General features: G+C 40.7%; 1 protein-coding gene across 2 annotated transcripts; it reads right to left on the bottom strand.

The window, feature by feature from the left end:
• Positions 1 to 163: 163 nt before the first annotated feature.
• On the bottom strand, positions 164 to 8,311 carry rab5aa (RAB5A, member RAS oncogene family, a). Of its 2 annotated transcripts, none has more exons than XM_010873573.5 (6): positions 8,197 to 8,311; positions 4,798 to 5,026; positions 4,422 to 4,573; positions 3,983 to 4,105; positions 3,255 to 3,348; positions 164 to 3,112 (listed from the first exon to the last, which is right to left on the bottom strand). In XM_010873573.5, exons 2-6 carry the CDS (start codon positions 4,961 to 4,963, stop codon positions 2,997 to 2,999), a joined length of 651 nt encoding a protein of 216 aa, XP_010871875.1. In that variant the 5' UTR covers positions 4,964 to 5,026; positions 8,197 to 8,311; the 3' UTR covers positions 164 to 2,996. The 2 variants fall into 2 exon arrangements, with proteins under 2 accessions (XP_010871875.1, XP_010871876.1); XM_010873574.5 differs by having other exon boundaries at positions 8,101 to 8,268.
• Between the last annotated feature and the right edge of the window lie 13,844 nt (positions 8,312 to 22,155).

Raw genomic sequence — 22,155 nt, 5'->3', positions numbered from 1 at the left:
ACACACACACAGTACAGCCTCCATACAATATAAAATGATCCATTTTATTTCTGTATTCATGAGGTCATTAATTAACAGTACTGTAAAATGCTTGCATTTGTGTATTTTCCCCCATGCTGCAACGAAGTGTCCACAGGAAAATAAAGTATGCAATGTACATCCCTATGTGTTAATCCATTTATTCAACATCATTGTCATCATGATCCACCAGCTAGTACCCCAACAGTAGAACTGACCAGTCTTCTTGTTTCTTCTACAAAGGTTGTTACATTGTTCCTACAACGTTGTTACATTGTTTACTGAGACGTTAAAAAAAACAGGCAGGCGGTTAGTTGTCAATCAGATCTGCATCCTGCTTTGCTCCAACAGGGATTTTACACCAGACAGTGTATTGTGAGGAAGGTCTGTTCCAGTGGGTTGCTGATTACTGGACAGGGCTTCCCTGGCTTTAGATCACCAACAAAATCATTTGTGAAACACAAGAGAATGTTAAAAAAATATAAACAAAAAAAAAAACATTTTGTATTTTTTTTTGTTGAGAAAAAAAAATAAACATACACAACATACCACTAAAGAAATGCAAGTTCTTTTTTTGTTGTTAATAACACTACATACATTTATAAAGACCAACATCGATTATAATTTAACCATTTTTTGTGAGAAAAACAAACAGACAAAAAAACATAACTCCAAACCCAGACCGAATCTATTTCCTGGTAACTGTACATTTTTTTATGATTACCTAGACAACTCCCTAGCAAGCATGAGTCCTGTCAATTGTAAATCGAAAAAGTAGACTACATTGCAACACCCTATTTACAGTATATTATGTATATATATATATATATATATATATATTTTTATTTATATCACACTGGCTGTAATCATGACAAGATATATTCATGAGCGTCATTAGTGCAAGGCATGAGTAAAACAGACCTGGAAAAAGTTAATGACCAGAATAAGGGGGGTTAACTGTGAATGACCGCTCCAGGGTTTAAAACAACACAAAAGTGTGTGTGAGCATGCAGCGTTTGAGCATTTGTGTGTGTGTGTGTGTGTGTTTTATTACAGTATTTATGCCCGGGAGGGATTCAAAGAACAACACTGTCTAACTGTGTTTGTGTACGTGTGTTGTCTTTATTTGGATATTTTAATCGCCCGCCAGCCAAGCCCCTGTGTGAATACAAGCTTGCACATACATGTACTCTCTGAAACACTTCCTACAGCAGGGGGGAAGGGGTCACAAATCTGATCTCAGAGAAATCCTCTGGGAATGGGGCGGCATCTAGAGGTCTCATCATCAGTCACCATCAGTCTCGCCAGATGGAAAACCGCTTTGTTCCAACCAGCACCCGTTCAAACACCTGGAGGGACCCCACACAATCCAGGTCACCACCAGATATGATAACAGTCTTGGGTAGATAAACGGCCGGGGGCTTGGCGGAGGGCGTAGGGAAGGGTCACTAGTAAATCAGTCTCGTAGGGCCGGAGGCCATGCTGTGCCAATAACCGGGCAGGGCTGTGGGTTGTGTTGCTTCTGCGGTGTGAAGTTCCTTGCAGACACTGAAGTCAGGGACACAACACTGTGAACCACTACACCACCACTGTGTCACTCACACCCAAAACCAGAAGTGGCCTCCAGCCGTCTAGCCGACTGGCACTTGGATCGAAGAGGACCGAATCGGTGCAACCATTATGGTGACGCTAGGAGAGATATTCAGCCTGTAGATGACACCTCATATGAGGGCTGCAAAATGAATCCCACAGCAAAAACACATTTCTATGTGCAATATCAAGATTTCAAGGGACTGAAACCATTTTTGTTTTGGCACGGAAAACCTCTGTTTTCATCCTCTGCTCTGACGGTCCGACCTCTCCTTCGACTCGTGCGGCTGCTCAAATGCAGTCAACAGGTTGTTCCAGAAAGGAACAAGTCCGCTTTTAATTTTACTTCTCAATGTAAATTACTTCATTTCTATGATTAAAAACACCCGTGTTTTGATGTTCTGTATATTCCAAGTCAAACTGGGTTGGGGGAAAAAAACATTTGTTTTGCCCATATCGTGCAAACCTACCTCAAAACCTCATTAAGTGCTTAAGAGTGTAAGGCTAGGGTTTGATTTGGGATTGAGTGCTAGAAGCAGGCGAGGCCCCAGGACAGGGCAAAGAGAGGGAAGAATGCAGCGCTACACCAGTGCTTCTAAAGGTTAAGGGGAGGCTGGCAGGAGAGCACGTTACTCCAAACACAGATGAGACAAGACAGATGAAGCTAAAGAAAGTTGTAGGACCAACATCTACCAACAAATGGTATATTTTTTAGCCTTAATAATTGAACCCTGGTCAGCCTTTGGAAACTTTTCTTATCACTCTAGCCGTTCCTTCTTTGTTTTTGGAGTCACTCTGCTCACTAAGATTTGCTTTGTGCCACTGAAAAAATTTACAACATAGATGTGTCCTAATTTTAGGCCTTGTAGTGATACATGCATCCATTATTCCAACAAACAATTAAAAATAAAACATAGAAACACAAAAAGGAACAAATAATAAAAGGACATAAAAGGAGAGTTTTACAAAAAGAGTGAATAGAGTTTGTAGCCATCCAAAGAGAGATCAGCTGCCCTGCCCCTTAGTCTCGCTGCTACCCAATAGGCAGGAAGAATTGAGTAGGAGGGCGGGCATTAATTTCAGAAAAGAAGAAAAGTGAGAGGGGTCTCAATTAGTAACAGCAGAACCAGTGCAGGACAGGAAGGGGCAAGTATCATTGACAGAAATATTGGTGAGGGCGTTGCCTTTCATTAGTTACTGCAGAATGGTGGAAAAGGGGAAGAGGCCATCCACTTCTGTTGCTGCAGATCAGAGTCTTTGAGGGTGGGACATCGCATTAGTTTACTGCAGTGGCAGTTGGGCCATTGGTCGCATTAGTTACTTCAGTGTGGGGGGGTGGCAGGGATTTGCATTAATTTCTGCAGTGTTGAAGGGGGGCGGGTTTCGCATTAGTTACTGCAGCACGGAGCCTTGGTTGGCTGGGCGGCTTCCGTTAGATCAACACCCCTGTTCCGCCCACTGTTGGCTCCGGGGGCCGCAGGCTCGTTCTTGGGCAATCTTTTAGCTAGAGGGTGTATGGAAACAACAACAACAAAGTAAAAGATTACAACTACTGCTGGCGATCGCAGAATCGAGATGCTTGTCCATTGTGTGGGCCAGGCCCAATTCAATTAAAGTGGTCAGGTCACAGGGTCAGAGGTACCTACCAATAGCCATGAATATTTCGTTCACATTCATAGAGGTCTTGGCTGACGTCTCCATGAAGAGCAAGCTGTTGTCATCTGCGTATGACTGGGCATCCTGGGAAAACAACCATGTCAGAGGCGGTTACTTTGGGCTCTCTGTGAGCTGGTGTCAAATGCATGCTTGTTGGCAAATTTGACCATTTAAAGCCAGCACTCGGCTATTACCAAACTGTGGTGTGAGTATTGGCCATACATTGATCTTATACCAGCTTTCTGACACTCGGGACCGAGTGGAATAATTTGTCTGTCCTCAGAAACACGTTCAAAGTACTAATTTCAGGTAGGACTGGTATATATTTGAAGTCAGCAGAAACACTGTTGATTACGGTATCAATGCGGACAGCAGCAACATTAAGCTATGTGTGTAAACTGATATGTGTCCCCATCTTATTTAATTTAATTAGAAACCAAGCATAGCCTCTCATACACCGAAAGGAAGCTATTTCTCAATACATTGGCCACGCCTACAACTTGTTTTACGCCAACAGCAGCACGGCTCCCTTCATTGTCGATTAGGGAAATAGCACACATATTACAGCCACACCCATTGACATGCAGCACCACCGTATTTGCCACTGCATGTTGCCTGTTAAAACAAAGCCCAGTCTTTCAAACCGCCAGCCAGGCAGGCTGACCACACAGGTGTGTTAAAATGACACCAGACAAGTAAGACTGACTGGAGGGCTCACCTGAAAGTCCACAGCTCTCTTACTGGCTAGGTCAGCCTTGTTGCCTGACAGAGCAATTACAATGTTGGGGCTGGCTTGTCTCTGCAGCTCCTTCACCCAGTTTTTGGCCCGAGCAAATGACTCCTAGATGCGAGAGACATGATAAGTAACATTTCTAGAAATGCTGATGTTAAATACTTTTTTTGTTATTTTTCGTGTTGAATAGGGAAATCCTGAACGCACGCACGCACGCACACACACACAAACAGTCTGTTAGAAGCATGTACAGTGAAATCTGATCACGGCAAATGCCACACACACGTGCACAAAAGCGCAACAAAGTCTTGTCTGAAGAGGTTTTCCTTTTTTCCCCCAAGTAGTAGGTCTGATTTGTGAGACCCTCTATTCGTGACCTCATCTAGAGAACAGCGAGTAATCACGACGTCACGCAGCCACTTGCCTCGTTTGTGATGTCATAGACCACGATCGCGGCCTGTGCTCCTCTGTAGTACATGGGTGCCAGGCTGTGGTAGCGCTCCTGTCCTGCAGTGTCCCAGATCTCGAACTTCACCGTGGTGTCATCTAGACACACCGTCTGGGTCAGGAAGGCAGCTGGGAGAAGAGCACAGAGATGTAAAACGGACACCGCGTGGAAAGGCCTTCGGTTGGAACGCCAACAGAGTAACGCCAGGTTCCGCACAGGTACAAAACATTTGCTAGTCCTGCTGTTGTAGACCACATGATGACAAATCACCAGGCCTGGGGTTCTTTGAATATGATTGAATGGGCTGCCTCGTTCGTCCATGCTTATGAATAAAAGGAATGGGGGTAGGCACCTCCTATTGTGCTTTCCTGGAACTCGTGGAACTGGCCCTTGACGAAGCGAAGCACCAGGCTGGACTTGCCCACGGCCGACTCCCCCAGTAGCACCAGTTTGAACTGGCAGATCTTGTTCCCAGCGTTGGGGCCGTTGGGTCTCGTAGCTCCTCCCCTATTGGCCATGGCCTAATCAGATCCCCGGTCAGTGACTGTCCCGCACGTCCCACTGCACTGTCAGGGCTTCAGCTGCAGAAGGGAACAGAAAAAGAAAGAACACCAAAAACAATGATTATAACCATGACTCAGATTATATTTTCAGACAGGCTTATGTCAGGTGAGGAAGAGATAAGAATGTTTTCATTAGGTTGTTTTTAGACAACTTGGAGAAGCTGACGTACACTGCCTTCGGGATGTATTCAGACCCATTCACTTTCTACAAATGTTGTGTTATTGACCACAATATCAAAACCACATTTTCAGAAATGGGTGCCAATTTACTGAAAATAAAAAACAGAAGTCTTACATATGTAAGTATTCAGACCCTTTATTCAGCACCACTTATAAAGCTCCTTTTCCCGCCATCAACGCTTTGAGTATTCTCAGGTATGCCTCTACCAGGTTTGCACACCTGGAATTGGACAGTTTCTCCCATTCGTCTTAGTAGACCCTTTCAAGCTCTGTCAGATCGGATCGGCGGGGTCTCTGAAATGCAATCTTCCCATCTCCCCACAGATGTAGATGCGGTTCAAGTCCAGACTTTGGATGGACCACTTAAGAACATTCATACACTTGTCCAAAGCCACTTCATTGTCGTCTTGGCCCTCAGTCTGAAGGTTCTGTGCATTCATGATCAGGTTTTCTTAAAGGACCTCTTGACATTTCTGCTCAATTCATTCTTCCCTCAAACCTGACTGGTTTTCCAGTCAGTGTAACTGAGAAGCATACCCATAATATGATGCTCCCACCACCACGCTTCACCATAGGGACTGTCTTAGCCAGGTGATGAGCGGTTAAACTTGTTTTGACCAGACAAAACTCTTGGCATTCAGGCCATATAGTTTGATTTTGGTCTCATCAGACCACAAAATCAGACCTCATTTTCTCAGAGTCCATCAGGCAACATGTATTTTCCCCAAGAGTCTCTTCAGGAGTAGCTACCAAAAAGGCCTGATTGATGGAGTGACGCAGAGATGGTTGTCCTTCTGGCACATTCTCCCATGTCTGCAGACAAACTCTAAGCTCTGTTAGAGTGGCCATTGAGTTCTTAGTCACCTCCCTGACCAAGCACCTTCTAGCCTCGTTACTTAGTATACAGTTGCTCTCAGAGGTCTACGGAGAGCTCCTGGGACTTCACGGGTTGCTTTTTGCTCTGACATACACTGAAGAGTGGGCCCTAACACAGACAGCTGTGTGCCTTTCTAAATCATATGCAGTCAATTGGATTTGCAACAGATGGACTCCAATCAGGTTTGAGAGATATCTCAAGGTTGCTCAGAGGAAACAGGATGCTTATAAGTGATCATGGCAACGGGTCTGAATAGTTATGAATATGAAATACCAGTTACTCTATTTTCAATTGCACATTTCTAAAAACATGTTTTCTCTTTATCATTATGAGGTATTGTGTGTAGATTGATAAAATGTATAATAAACATTTTATCAATTGAATACATTTAAGTAACAAATCAAAAATCACAAACTGTATAGAAAGTGAAGGGGTATGACTACTTTCTGAAAGCATTGTACATCCTCCACCAACCTGACAGCCGCAACAGTTTTGATGTGGTAATGCTTGTTGAAAGAAGTGGGGTTAAAAAACACCTTGACATCAGTCTAAACTCTCCTGATGAAGAGATTAGTTTAGTCCAAAACTATATGGCGGTATCTTGGCTGGAATGAATGATCAACTACACAATTAAACTAACCGGCTCTTCCTAAAGTAGGTACCCTTGACAATAGAGACACCATCTGCTGAAGACGGTTGGGAGAGCAACAAGCAGCAGTGTTTTCAAGGCAGCCATCAGAGTCCCAGGCTGCCATGAAAACCAGTTGTCAAAATAAACATGGCTTTTGCACATCAGGTCTGGATGAACAAATCCTAGCAGAACATTACTTAATAGACCAAACCACATCCCATCCCAGAAATAAATCGGTGATATCACTAAAATCGTTTTTCTGTTCAAATAGTCACATACATTGCAACTGCCAGAGAGCTTCATGTAGCAAATAGGTGGTTTGAATAAAATTACACTGATCAAACCATGCTGCATGTTCACATCCTCTATAGGTCCTGAGATTGTACCTAAAGTAAAAAGTGGGTTAGATCAAGCTTTACAAATGACTAACACACAAGAGCCTACTAACACGAGAGTATAAATAATAATCAGCCATGAGACTGGCTAATGTTTACTATTGCATACACGCCTAAACAGACCACGCATTGCAGTGCGGTTTCAAAAACGCCTTCCAATGTAATCGTTGGCCTCGTTACATGTAATAGAAGGTAAACATGCCTACTAGGTGGACAGCAAAGAGCTATATAATCTTGCCAGTGGAAGTAGCCTTCGAGATGGGAACTAAACAAGCAATCTTATGACGAGACGAAATAGAAAGGATTGTTCAAACTTGTAATATACAAACTTATTACATACCACCTAGTCAACGAGAGATACCTTTGCCTCTATTTTCGTTAAAAACAAAACAAAAAAAAACAGCTGGAATATTGAGGACGCCATTTCCCAGTTTGAAGCCAAATGCTATCTTAAGTCAACGTTACCTAACCTCGTACATATTATTCGCTAACTACCTAGATTGATTGTTAAGCTAACAAGCTAACTAACTAAATAACTATACAAAGAAATGTGACGGTAACTAAAGTTAAATGTTTCGTGTGGGGATTGCTAGCTGTCTTGCAAAACAGTTAGCAACTGTAGTTAGCTGACTGGGTGGCAAGCTAGAAAAACAAGTCCGATTCCAAATGTGAATGATGATGGAGCTGGCAGGCCAGCTACAGTATGTAATGTAGTTATATGTCAAGGCAAAAACTGTCTAGCTAGAAATAACAAGCGTGAGCCGCATTACATATCCACTCATCAACAGAAGAGGATAAACAACCAATCATTAACATCGCGACCAAGGTTTGGGTCTGAACGATGAACTGACATAACCTACGTACTACGGGCTCTTCCCAAGTCTGGGCCAAGGCCTATTTTCTGCGTTTCTCATAATCAATGTTAGCATATTAGCAAGAACGCTAGGTAGCGCATTGACAGTAACAAGCTGAAATCCACCACTTGTCACATCATTTAGCTTTACTATACCTGAGAGCCAGGCGATGTTTATCAACACAGACCACCACACCAAGAGCATACACACAAAATACAGAGGGCAGAGCAGACACGTAATGTTGAACGTACTAATAATTTCAACAGCCCCGATCGCGTCTCCTCCTTTTCCTTTCTTCTCGCAACTTCGCCTTTAGAACCAAAACACAAACAGCCCCTTCCGCCCCTTTTGCCACGTCACACAGCACGTCTCCACAGCGGAGGATGTAACGTAAGAAAAAAAAAACGTCTGATTATTTACACAGGTAACTTGATTTTTGACTTCTACGATAAAAAAAAAATACGAACTTGATTTTAAATTATTAGTGTGAGTTAGTGTGCAATAGGTAGTTAAACGAATTTGCCATGTAAAATTTAGAAAAACAGGGCTTAAGTATAAACGTGAGTATAACGAAGAATAAGAAGCTTTCTCATAAATGTAAATACAAAATATATATAAAAAAACAACTGAGGATAGGCTGTCAAATTCTAACATTATCGGCTTAGTTTATCTTACCCGACGTTGACTGCTGTATGTATGTTTGCCTCTTTGTTTCAATTCTCATCCTTTACTTTCACTACACTTGTGTGTCTGGGACGCCAAACTACGGCTTTTCCTTGTAGCCTACTTTAATAAAAAGGATTAACTCATAGATAGTAAATCATCCAAAGCACCAGCCGGCAATATCCCACAAACACAGCGCACAGTACTGGCTTACAGACTGAAGGATGAGAAACACTCACGTAAGAGGAAGATGCTGCTGTAATTACTGGAACCAGCAGATGGAGCTCAAGACTTATAATGATTCCATGCCTTTCTACTTGCATAAAATAGTCTGTTGGTGAGGTCTAGACTAGAAGCGTGGGATGGTGATTATTGTGGCGTCTGTCTCACAGCTGAAAATTAAGTATAGGCTTACCATTCTGTCAATTCCCACATTCTGTTAGGCAGTTATTCATTAGAAGAAAGAGTCTTGATTATTTCATTTAGCAAGAGTGAGCCTGTCAATATCCCATGGTTATCTCCTCCTGGTTCTGTTGATCAAACCAACTGGTAATTAATTAACCAAAATCAAATCAATATCAATAGCTGGTAGTCTTTATAAAGATGCAATCAAGTTTCATCCAAAGTAAAGCCATCTTCAACCTGAGGGTAGTGGCAGTGAGTGAGAAACTTTAGGAAGCATGTATAGTAGAACCTCAGCGACATACTGTACAGCTTCAGATACTGGTGCTTTTTTTGTAGGGTACAGTGGACTTAGCTCAGTCGAGTATGACACAAGGGTCGTATATAACCACCATTCATGGAGTCGCTAGACAGTATGTACATTTTGTCTGGTCCCTCAGGGCCCAAGTCAAGGAGCTTGTCTTGGATGCCTGGACAGACAACACAATGGTTATTATTCTGCCCTTGCCCACTTATATAACTAACCTTGATTTATTGTAATGGAAAGGAGCATCTGTTCATATAAAGTAAGGTCAGTGCATATGCAGCGTTTGGGCGGCCAGCCATTCTTTTATGCTTAATATCACACTGGAAAGAAAATATATATTTGACTTGCGGCAGTATGGCAATAAATGGGACTATTCAACTTCCTCATATTGCTATTGACTAAGAAGAGGAAAGAGGAATGGAAAACACGTAAAGTCACACTACAGGAATTAATAAGCCACATAGGACATCTTTATTCAATGGAATGACAGTTTCCATGTGCTCCAAGAACGAGAAGGATTCAGAAGGAATTGTTCTGATTCTTGGAAAGGGATGTTTCAGCTGGCAGATCCCAAACAACAAGGATATTATGTAGCCTGTCAATGTGTGTGTTTGTGCATTTACTGTGCATTTGTGTGTGTTTGTGTTGTTTGGTTTGATTATGAAAGGGAATTGGCCAAAGAAGCAAGTTACACCTGGAAGGCATAGAGGGCACAGACATCTATACACCAGATAATTGGATCTGGGTGTCAGTGGAAAAGGCATTAAATCACATTACGTCCCTTGGTGACCCAAGAGTGGACCATGATACTGTGAAACCCAGCATCACTTTAACATGTTCAAATAATTAAACCAGGTCTCAAGGTTAGTTGGCCTCACATATGCACCTATCCACCACCAAACAACAACAACAACCCACACACAACAACACAACTGCACAACACCCAGACACACACACCAACCACTCACACACAAACAACAACCACTGACACACAACAACCCATCCACACACAAAAAACAACCACCCAACCACACAAATCAACCACCCACCCATACACACACACACAAACAACAACCACCGATACACAACCACCCACACAAGCCACAACCCATCCACACACAAACAACCACCCACACACAACAAGAACCTACACACAACACCTAACCAAATACACACACACAAACACACAGCAATCTGCCTACACACAACACCGAACACCAAACCAAACACATCAACCACACACATAACAACCCAAACACAACAACCCACCTACACAGAAAACTCAACCACACACACACAAATTGAAAAAAAATTGTTGTTAGCATAATACTTGTTAGAATTACGATTAAAATAATAAATGTGTAACCCCGGTCCTCTACCTGGCCAATCCTCTAGCATGTGTATGTTCGCCCTCTCCAAGCTAAGAGGAGAGAGAACAACTTGTTCTGTATCTCCCTCTTCAGAGCTTTGTTTATATCTGCCATAACATGTATCCTTCATCCTGTATTTTAAAAATCAGATGACAAAATCAGAATAAAGTGCTATTTTCTTTTTAGTTTTTCCAATTGCTAAGACACTAAAACTGGTTTATATACACAATGTTAGATTGCTATTTTCCATTGGGAAGGCCATTAACCCTAACCCATAAGGTTTATTCACCTGTTTTCAAACAAATCTCTGTTCCATTCAATGTTTGTTTTTTTTTGCAAAACTTTACCAAAACCCTTGATGCCATGTTGTCATGTATAAAACACTATCATTCAACAACCAAACTCAAATCATCACAATTCTAATTCTAACACACAGCTGTCAAGCTTTAAACTCTAAGTATATAGGGCATTCAGAAAGTATACAGTCTCCTTCACATTTTCCATTTGCCTTATTCTAAAATGTATTAATTTAATATTGTCTGTCTCTAATCGGCATACAATAACCTATAATAAACAAGCAAAAACAGATTTTTAGACATTTTTGAAAATTTATAAAAATACACGATTATCACATTTACATAAGAATGCACTTGAGTCTTCATCGATATTTTAAGAAATTGTAGAAAAAGGATGTAACGTGAAAACATTTGGGGAACGGGTCTGACTCTGAATGCATTCAGAATGCACTGTAATTAGTCAAAAAGCAATCAGGATGTTGGCATGAATTTAAAGGATCACTGGTAAGTTCACCTGTGTTTTGTAATAATCGATGACAACCTAAGAGAAAGAAAAAGAGAGGACGAGTAAGAAAGAGAGGAGCTGGACGAGTAAGAGGAAGAAGAACAATGTGTGACACGGTAAGTGGGAAGTGGGCTAAAAGTAAAGCCAAACCTCAGCCATTAAATCAGTTGTCTGGACTTAAGGTAGTATCTGACTACTGTGCTGACCACCCTGGTTTCTGTATTCTGTTGCATTAGCACATGCGGGACAGTACACAAATATTACATAAACTTTCATTTTCTATTAAATTCACTTTTTCTTCTTGTAGAACCGAGAGACACAAGTTGATGATGGGAGACTATGCATGATTTCTGAGGCCCAATAACTACCCACTGTGAACAAAGTTGTCAAAAACCACCATATAGGTTTAGAGAAATCTGGTCAAGGAGAATAATTCAAGAAAATGGCATTTTTCTACACATACAGACTGCCTGAAAATAGTCTGAGAAGAATGTAAAAATATGTGGCCTAGGTTAGATAAAGGATGCTGAGGAATTTTTATTTCTACCTCCATATGTCTGTTTCAAAGCACTTACCTTTCCCCTCCAGTCATATTGGGTAGATTTCAGGTGTTGGTAAATTACAACTCAAAACCCTCCACAGTTATGAAACAATTAGGCTGTTTGTGTGTTTTCTGCACACTCCCCAGACATAATGTACAGTGTATAAAACCATGCAAACCATGTCCAAAATTCATAGTGGGACTTCTAGAACACATGAAGGTTGTTAATTAACACCTTTTGATAATAGTGTTATACAGTTTTTCTTTTTCTTTTTTTGTCTTAACATTCTCTAAACTGTAAGTGTGATCATCACAACTCTCTCATGGGACATCACAACTCTACTGCATGTCTGCAAAATGTAGTAACTCACCCAAAACATTAAATTCAGGCTTCAAAACCTAGTTACTGTCGTAGTAAAGTTTCAGTAAGTTATTTTGTCATCATGTGAGCCATGCTGGTCAAAATGTTTAGATGTTTTTCACCATGGCAGTAAACCCCGGAAATGTTTGTTATATATACATTTCAGTTTTGTTCTACATTTTGTTGACACTGACTGCTCACTGAACGACACAAGAATGTCCCTATTGTCTCGCTGAATGGTATTGTGTATCACACTGAGTTTTTAGATACCACTTTCATCAGAAGGTAAAAGTTAACTGGGAAAAGTCAATACTGTACACAGTGAAAAAATCTACAGCAGTTCTGTAAAAACCTCCTCACGGTACATAACACTACAAGTTCCCATCTTGTGCCTCGTTTCCACTGGTGCCAAACACTTGTGTTTTACACTGAAGACCAGACATTTTTCTGTTTCACTTGACACGGCCCAGCGCCATTCATTCATTCTAGGATGTGAAGACACCGCATTTGGTTCTATTAGAATAGCGATGTGTATCGTTTGTTTAGGCTTCTCGTAATGGTTTCCATCCAATCTAACAAACAGATCCCTGATGAAATAAAGAAAATAAAGCAACTACTGCAAAGAACGGAAAGAGTTGGAACCACCGAAGGTGAAAAACGGAGCGCTGAGACTGAGACGCTACCCGCAGAACGTATAACAACACAAAATTACCTCAGAATTCTCCCAAATCCTTCTATTAAAGGTAGATAGTTTTGACAAAATACTTATTAAACTGTTTTAGTTGCAGTGTCACGAGTGTAGGTGGAGAAGGAGCCGGTCGCAGGAGTTTGAGGAATAAATTATTCTTATTACTTAAGTTCAAACACCATATTGTAAACACAGCATGGCATTATTGTTTAATTTACTACCAGAAAAATATTGCCTTTTATTTTTCGTAACCGGAAAACAAAATCGCGTTGATAGTTAACTCCTCCCTCTCCACGCGAGCCCCTAAGTCCTTGGTACCAAATGTATAGTGGAAACAGGAAAGTCTGGAGCCAACATTAGCATGAATCACCGGTGTAGCCCAGGTACCGAGGTAAAGCACCAGTGGAAATGTGGCACTAGTGGACATTCTGTCGTTCTTGTTGGTCTGGCAAGAGATTTTTGTCAACATCACATCTGATGATTTCCCTTGTGATGCACCGGGGGACAAATCTTGCGATTCCTATTTCATTACTATATCACCTGGCCGGTCATTTATCAGATTTGATCAGTAAGCCATGTGCATGTAGGTATTGTGCCTATTGTAGATAATTGTACTTTTCTTTTTTGCACACGTGCCTATTCACGTGCAATTTGCTTAAATCAATAAGAAATATTAATCTGGTGTGAGCAAGAAACTAATTGTTCAGAGATTTGAACTAATTGTTTTGAAAAAATAAAATCTCATTCAAGAATTGAGCCAAAGCAATTGAGAAGAACTAAATTCTTCTCACCTATATGCAATGGATATTCAGTAGTGTAGAGAGACCTGAGTCTTATGGTGTCAATATGGTGTGAATTATGATGTGTTTATAGTTGTGAGAAAATGTAGTGAATATTTAGGAAATGTCTGTTAGCAGCTGTAATAAGTCCTTCTAAAAATGTGGAAACAATCAGAAAGTGAATAAGATTAAGACATAAGGTGCATTTTACAGAATCCAAAGAATTGACCCATATAGGTTCAAGACTATTGCATCTGTGTTGGGTTCTGTCTGAAACATATTCTCCCAATTTCTTCCCTTCCTGTCTGCATACACCTGTTGTTTCGGGTAGAGGATGTCTGTATCTATGAGCCATGGTAATAGACAATTTATAAAAACATTCTAGACATAGGTTAGGTTATTCAGAGGGTATTCTGTGGATAAGTAGCCTCTTTGAACAATCCTGATCTTGCAAACTCAAATTCTGTTTCTGTGTAGCCTAGTGAATGAGAGCACCTTTCCAAGAGTCAGGTGGTTTTCCATGAATTAGTTTGGCATTGAAGATATGCATGAGGGCATGGGAAGACTGGGGCCTTGTGGCCTTTAAAGTGACACCATCTGATCCACTTGCCGTGTTATTAGGCAGGGAAGTCAGGACACTTTCTATCTCTTCAAGGGTGAAATTACATGTCTCAGAGAAATAGTCTGGTTGCACCTTTTCTGTGGTTTCAGACCAAGTGGAGGTGTTCAGCGTTACACTGCAGGTAGAGGCCTGAGAGTGTAATACTTTAAATTCAGATCGCCGGTAAGAATGTTGAATACAACTTCATGTCAAAACTTTACAATATTAGTAAAGACTGGGATGTAGTCGAGGGTAAACACTTTATACACGTTTCTATTTGTGAAATAAAGTTTACTCACTTTGTCACTTTGGTAATTATTATTTAGCCTAAGCAACATATCGCACCTAAAGGTCAATATCTAGCTACTTTAGTGAAAGCTAGTGGCTAGCTAGCTATAGCCAACCAGTTAATTAGTTCACTGCAATAGCCCTGGCTACATTGTTAGGTAGGCCTACTTAGCTGATGCAAAGGTAACTTTATAACTAGTAAATTGGATAGACTAGATAGATTGAAATTATGTGACAGATGCATGAGAGGCTTTGCATTTCGAAATGAAATAAACATATGTTTTGGTGCTATATCTTTATGCTTATCTTGTCATTTCGAGATACCATCTCGAAATAACAGAGAAACATACTTTTTTTTTTTTTTATTGTTTAAAATGGCTTTTTGTTTAAAAAGGCAAATAAGTTCTCCAGAACAATGGAAAAAGTTCAAATCTGCAATGTCAATGTGAAAAAGTATGCTAGAAAAATGTTGAAGCATGAAATGTCCATTCAAGTAGTTTAAAATGTTATACCAATATACATAATTCTCAACCTTCTCTGCAAGTAATTGTTATTTGAGTAAATGCATTAAGGAAATCAAGGAGCCAAATAAACATCTCTATTCACTATTATGATTCGGGTCCCAACATTCACCAAAACGAGACATCCAAAAAGAGCTGTTCCTTCACAAACTACCCTTCCTTAACTTCCATCTGCCTTCTCTGCAAATGTTGATATCTTAGAAAACGTTTTCAACTTATGGTAATATGTTGCCTCAAACAGCGACAATTGTCATTATGGCCACTATGCATGGTATGAGAATAAAAATGGAATAAAATAAAAATAAAATATACAATAATGTGTCCAGATAATATGATATTGAATAGTGGTGATTTCATTAGGTGTACATACTTTGTTTGGCGGCAGTAATTATGATAAAATCTTAGGACTTAGGACTGAGGCACCATCAGGACACACACGCACACACACACACAAGAGACCTCACCTGACAATTTCACCTGTCATTTAATGGCTTTAGAGTGCATCCAAAGATAATTCCCTGAATAATCATGAAGATAAATCTTTTATCCTCTATCTTCTACTTGTATATCCAGATTCAAGGTAGAGTAGACTATTTTTTTCATAACAACACTGCATCAAGAGGTTGCCCTTGAAGGTTGACAATTTTCAGTTGAAAAGTAGCCTCTTGCCTTATGCAGTATTCATACAATGAATGACAAGGTAATGCATTTAGTCAATGACTGACAAGGTAATGCATTTAGTCAATGACTGACAAGGTAATGCATTAACTTAATGGCTGAAACAGAAGTGACAGTGAGGACCTGCCCTGGCCAGACGGATTACCAAACACGCATGCAGGGCAGGTGCCTCGGGCCCCCTCACCTTTTTATATCAGAGGACCCAAGAATGTGTAGAGTGATGCACATACAGAATGTATATCGAATGCATAAGAAAGTTGTCCTTTTCTCTCCAAAACTACAGTGTTGTGTATGTGCCAATGACACAAAACAGGTTGTCCTAACAATGTGTCGTAAACGTGTGGGTTGTTGAATGACCTGCGGACCAGAAACACGCGGGCTATGTCTAGCGAACTCAACAATAACCATAATAATGACTCCATTCTGCAATTAAGCCACTGGTCAAATTGGTAGTTGCAAACTTTGCAAAGCAAATGTTTCAAGGGGTGACAGTAGAGAACCTTACGCTAACTAGCCAAACCTAGTGACTAACAGCAGTGAGCTAAAAGCCGGGCTAATTGAGAATACACCACTTTAACTGTGCAATTTTTTATTTTCCAAACGCATTCAGATTCATAACTATATAGCAAGCAAACCTGTTGGGCGCGCTAGTTCAGCTCATCTGAAGCTGGTAGCTTTGGAAACGGATTTTCAACTGCGGTCCTGAGCGCAACTGCCTTTCAGAAAGCACTTAAAATCACAAATATGGATCCCCTCCACAAGTTAGTTTGGACGAGCCCTTATAGTAACAGAACACAGGGGTTTTATTCAGATATTAAGCCGAGTCATTAATCCCTAACCCCTACACCATATGTAGAGTAACAAAGGCATCAATGTGACACACCAATGATACCCCTCCCTGTCATTATTAATAGTAAGAGGTCATCATATCTTGGAGATAAGATTTTTTTTCATCTGTAACTTTTATTGCCTGTTCATGCAGACTGGTTCCCACTTAGTGCCTTAGGCAGATTGTAAATTGTTGCAGCGCACTGGTGAGGGATGATCTCCCCCGCACCATCCAGGGTTGGCACCAGTGTGGCTGTGTGATCCACGGGAGACCTGAATGTGGTGGATGAGATGCCGTCCCCAGAATGCTCTCTTGAAACCTCGTCACTAGAATTAAGAAAACACTGTTTCTGTTTTGCAGCATGCGCTGAAAGGTTGTCATTTCTTTGGGGTTTGATGTTTATGCACCCGAGAACCCCTTTTTTGGGGTGTTTCGAGTGAAACCCTGTAGGTCCCCTTTGGGGTACAACTCTTTTATCAGAAGGAACAACCAGATTGTCCAATCAGTAACCAAAAAGGGTTCATTCTAGAACGAAAAATAGGTTTTCCTACAAGGACAGCAGGGGAACCACTTTATGCAGGTTTAAATAACTATAAATATAATGCTGTGCTTGTTTGGTAATATAAGACATACAACTATAGTATGTCTTATCTTACAGACGTACTATATTTTCCCAGTGGGGATACAACGCAATAAACCAATCATACTCGTCTCTCGCTGTCCATTCATGCAGACAAGTTCCCGTTTAGTGCCTGAGGGAGTTTGTTGCAGTTTACTGTTGAGGGATGATCTCACCACATGGTCCAGAGTTAGCCCCCGTATGGCTGTTAAATCCCCAGGTGTTGTGGATGAGATGCAATGCTGAAAACTCTCTTTGGAAAACCTAACTATAATGAACAAAATTCTAATCAAGCATTACTTAGTGATAACAAGATTTTTTAAATAACAGGCTTTCCAGTGGAGGCACCCATATTATTTGAATTAGATGAATGTTATTTTATACTTCTTAGGGCTGTGAACCAATCATGTTTTAATTGCTGTGATTAACCAAATGTATTCAATGTGCATTATAATTTAAGATTAAGGGGAACAAATATGAATATTAATAAATATGAACAAATTGTGTAAAAATTCAATTCCAGGCACTTTATGAGTTTTTATTGCTTTGGCTAGATCCTCATTTTGGCTTGCACATTCATCAAAATGTCAAGTATAAATTAATGCTGTATTTGTGCCTGATAATAGTTGTATAGAGTTTCCTTGCCTTTTCATTATTATCTACCTTCCAAGGACACCCATGGTAGTTAAATAATTTTCATGTACCCGAAGCGCTCCTGTTTGCCCTTCATCAATAATATTAATGTCTTGATTAGGCCTAAAGTGATAATTGACCAAATTGGGTAAATTGAAAAGGTACACTTTATTTAACATCAATGTCAACAGGGTTTGGAGGTTTTCACTGAATTGCATATTGGAGGTTTTCATCTCAAGTCTTGGTCTGGAGATAAGACTACCCCCAAAACTTTAATTGGTTGGCTCAATGTGGAGGGTGGGTGCTCTAATGGTTACGATGATGATATTTGACCAGGATTAGTTTGTCCCTACCTGAAACTCTAACCTTCTTCTCTTACCTTAACCCTCACCTACCTATCCCAAAATAAAAACCCTACTGTAAATGTTTGAAATAGAAAATTGAATTTGTTGACAAGAAACGGACAATTTGTTGACTGATCCATGACAAGAAAGGCTAAGCTGTGCCCAGCATGGTTGCACAAAGGAATATAGCAACCTCATTTTTCCTACACTTTCTGTCAATTGGTCGGGACAATACCCTTCGGTGACTCCTTCCACTCCTCTTTCCTGACACCCTCGCTCCTCCCGTTGTCCGTTGCTGCTCTCAGTGCTGCGGTTGAGCCTGATGTATATTGACGGGCCATCAGACCTCCACCGTGTGTGTTTCATGTACAGTAGACAGGTCAGCTACAGCTAGGACCACATGTCAGTTCAGAGCCCAGGGAGACCCTGTCCAGGCTTTACACTCTCTACCTCTTTATCTCTACACTTTGTATATCTATACTCTCTGTATGTACCCTTTATCTCTCTTTCTCCTCTCTACAGTACAATCTATCTTCCTCCCCTCTACACTCTTTCGCCTCCTCTACACTTTCTCTTCCTCCTCAATACACTCCCTTTCTCATCCTCTACGTTGTCTCCTCATCTCTCTTGTTAGTCCTGGTCTCTACTCTAATTCTCCTCCTTTATTTTCTCATTCTCCTCCTCTCTTTACACTCTGTCTTTCTCCTCATCTCCCTCTACACTCCAACTCTCCCTACTCTGGCCAATCTCTTATTACATTGTCTACTCTTTCCTCTCTCTCGCTCTAAATTCTCCAATCTCAATTTTCACTTCAATATCAATATTAACTTAATGAGCTTTCTTTATTGCAAACATTTCTTCACATTGCCAAAGCAAGTTAAAAAAGAAAAAGAAACATATAATACACAACAGTATTACTGAAAACTGAAAATGTGAACAGGCTCTCCTCTGTCCATACACTATCTTTCCTCTTCTTTATCTATCCCTCTGTCAACATTTCCAGGTACTTCAGTGATGCTGCTGTGCCATTTCTCCCTTCCACATCACCATTCTCCCTCTCACACCTCCATACCCTTCTTCTTGTCTAGCTTTCTAGGGACCGTGGTGAGACCATTCTGTCGCTCTGTGCTTTCCAGGCCCCTTTTTATGAAGATTCATAAGTCTACTGTATCCAATCAGATCTCAGATTTATTGTATGATCAGATGATCTATTCACAATGCCTAATGATAGTTTTGGTTATATTAGGCTGTATTCTGTGGGCCTCAGAAGATTGGCCTGGCAACAGAAATTAAGTGCATTAACTTGGGACACAAATTGTTTACTTGCAGCTGGAATTAACATCATTAAAAACATGTAAACTTTTCCAGTAAACACTAACAGAGACACTTAGTTCCTCAAGGAGAGTCTCTCTCTTCTTAATAAACCCCTACTCATTGTTTGTGTTCAACCATGATTTCCCCTGGTTTGCTGACAGTTATTTGGTCTGCTTTCCACAGAACTCTCTGAGCTCCTAATTTTGTATTTTGTATTCTCTTTTTCTGTTCTTTAGTACTGCTAAATGTTAAGGAGAAAAGTTAAAGCATCTGACCGGTTACTGAAAGGTTGCAAGATCAAAAGTAAACAAATTGTTTTTCTGTCCATAAGCAAGGCAGGTAAACATCAACGGCCCCAGGTCATTGTTGTAAACGAGGATGTGTTCTCAGTCAACTTTCCTGTTAAGTTAAAGAAACATCTCAGTTTAGCAGCATAACAAATATAAGCGAAGAACTTTCTATTTTATTTAAAACTAAACAGAAAAATGCTTTTAAAACGCTTCTATGTGATTCAACTACTGAGGGCCTGTTTTGCTTTCGGTCTGTGGCAGCAAGGGGAGCACAGAAAGGTAAGCCCATGACAGAATACCCATGACCTTACATTCTGCACCGTTGGCAGATTTCCCTCCTGCATGCCACGCAAGACAATTTACCTCCTCCGTGGCGGGGGCTGCCATCGCCTGGGTGATTGACGAACCAGCTGCGGCCGCTGTGCATTTTAACGAGTGTGCCAGACATGCACAAAGCAATTTCAGCATTGGGAGGTTTAACTTATCTCCACCTTACAGTACGCGGTTCTGAAATGCCGGAGAATGGAGGGGCACGGGGGAAGGCTCTCGTCCTTTCATCCACCCAGGGACAACCTTTTGAGACCATCTTATGGCATATTCCTAAAAAGCACTACACAGACGGCACATGGTGTTTAAATGAGTGTGTGTATTTACTGTTTGTGTGTGTGTGTGTGTGTGTGTGTGAGGAGGGAGGGGTTGTATTGCCATTTATTTGTACAGTTTTTTAAACCTCTTTAAAAGTATAACCATTATTGAGAGAATTCCAGTGCTCTGGCTTCTCTCTGATTGGAGCAATAACAACTGATCCCCTGATACCTTGGTCCCCCTTATCATTCTACTGTTACATATGTCCCAGTTTTCCCATAGGATTTCAATGCCATCCATTAGGTGAACTGAAAGGAACAGCAGGAGAAAGGTGTGAACCAGCCAACCCATAAACGTTGTCACCTCTCGGCAGAGTTTCCTAAATCTACGAACGGAGAATGCCAACGTTCTATCTGGAGGTTGGGGCGCGACGTGGTTAGAACATCACCGATGAAGACAGTTAACCACCCTGACAGGTTAGCAACAATACAAGCAATTTAGAAGACACCGCGGCAATCGTCTGTCTGCTGGAGAGCTCTGTTGGGTCTACATCATCTGCGGTGCACCCCAACATTAATCTCACTCCCTGACATGCTCATTGTTCTCCTCTCTCGTGCTTGGTGTAACATGCAACCCAAGGGAACCGCGCTCACAGACTCATTTATCAAACACCTAGTTGTCTCATGAAACAAAGGGATATAGCCCTGTGCCTGGACAGGCTTATGCAAATGGGAACATTCTGGTGAGCGCTCTTGTGTTACAGCCATTAACATGGTAGTAACATAGATGAATTAGCTAACGATAGTTGAATACAGTAGCTTGCAAGTTTATCTGTTGACCGTTCATTTCACCAGCTAGCTAGCAATTTTTTTTTTGACAATGTTAATTCTTGCATGCCACTTAAAGGCTTGTCATCCACTGTAAGATGACGGAATAGCAGAAATACTCAGCCAAAAATAATGTTGTTTGGAATTACAGGTTCCCTGTTATTACATCAATACATTAAGTTCAAAGAATTGAAACCGATAGTTGGGGTTATTTAACTCCAGTTTAATAAGTGGAGCAAAGCCCCATCGAGTAGTCCTGCTCCTGTTGGTTTATCCCTGCTGCGTATGTGCTGCTCAGCTGGGAGCTGTGAGGGCCTATTGGAGACGAGGACCTGGAGAGAAAAGTTTAATTTAAGTTTAATTTATTTTAAACTTATTTTTTACAAAGAAATCCAACAAATTTTATTTTGGGAGCTATTTAGTTCATTATTTTATCTAGAGTAAACTTCTGTTAGGTTCGAATGAAATGCGGCTAGGAGCTTAAACCTTTAAATGTTCTGTTTTCTAGTATTTAATTAAACATATGTTTCAGCTCATTTAAAGGAAGTTATGTGTATTTTTCCCCCTCAAAGATTTCAATTTGTTTTTCAATCGAATTGTTCACGTTATAAGTCACATTAAAGGTGAAAAAAGTTCTAACATGAGTTATCTTCGTCTCATTCTTTTACATCACAAGAACCTAGCATTTTAACAGGTGTGTCTAGACTTTTTATATCCACTGTATGTATATCGGCCCCCAAGTATTGGCCACTGGTCTTGATCACTAATA

Source organism: Esox lucius, chromosome 10, assembly GCF_011004845.1.
Source record: "Esox lucius isolate fEsoLuc1 chromosome 10, fEsoLuc1.pri, whole genome shotgun sequence".
Classification (NCBI taxonomy): Eukaryota; Metazoa; Chordata; class Actinopteri; order Esociformes; family Esocidae; genus Esox; species Esox lucius.
The sequence above is the reverse complement of the archived record's forward strand: the minus strand, read 5'-3'. Positions and strand labels throughout refer to the sequence as shown.

Bases quoted from the DNA above. Each gene is read 5' to 3' on its own strand.
- rab5aa (XM_010873573.5), bottom strand. From the start codon at position 4,963: ATGGCCAATAGGGGAGGAGCTACGAGACCCAACGGCCCCAACGCTGGG. The intron at 4,574-4,797 runs GTGCCTACCCCC...CTCTTCTCCCAG, and splicing joins CCAGGAAAGCACAATAGGAG to CTGCCTTCCTGACCCAGACG. The intron at 3,349-3,982 runs GTGAGCCCTCCA...TTGTTTTCCCAG, and splicing joins AGAGAGCTGTGGACTTTCAG to GATGCCCAGTCATACGCAGA.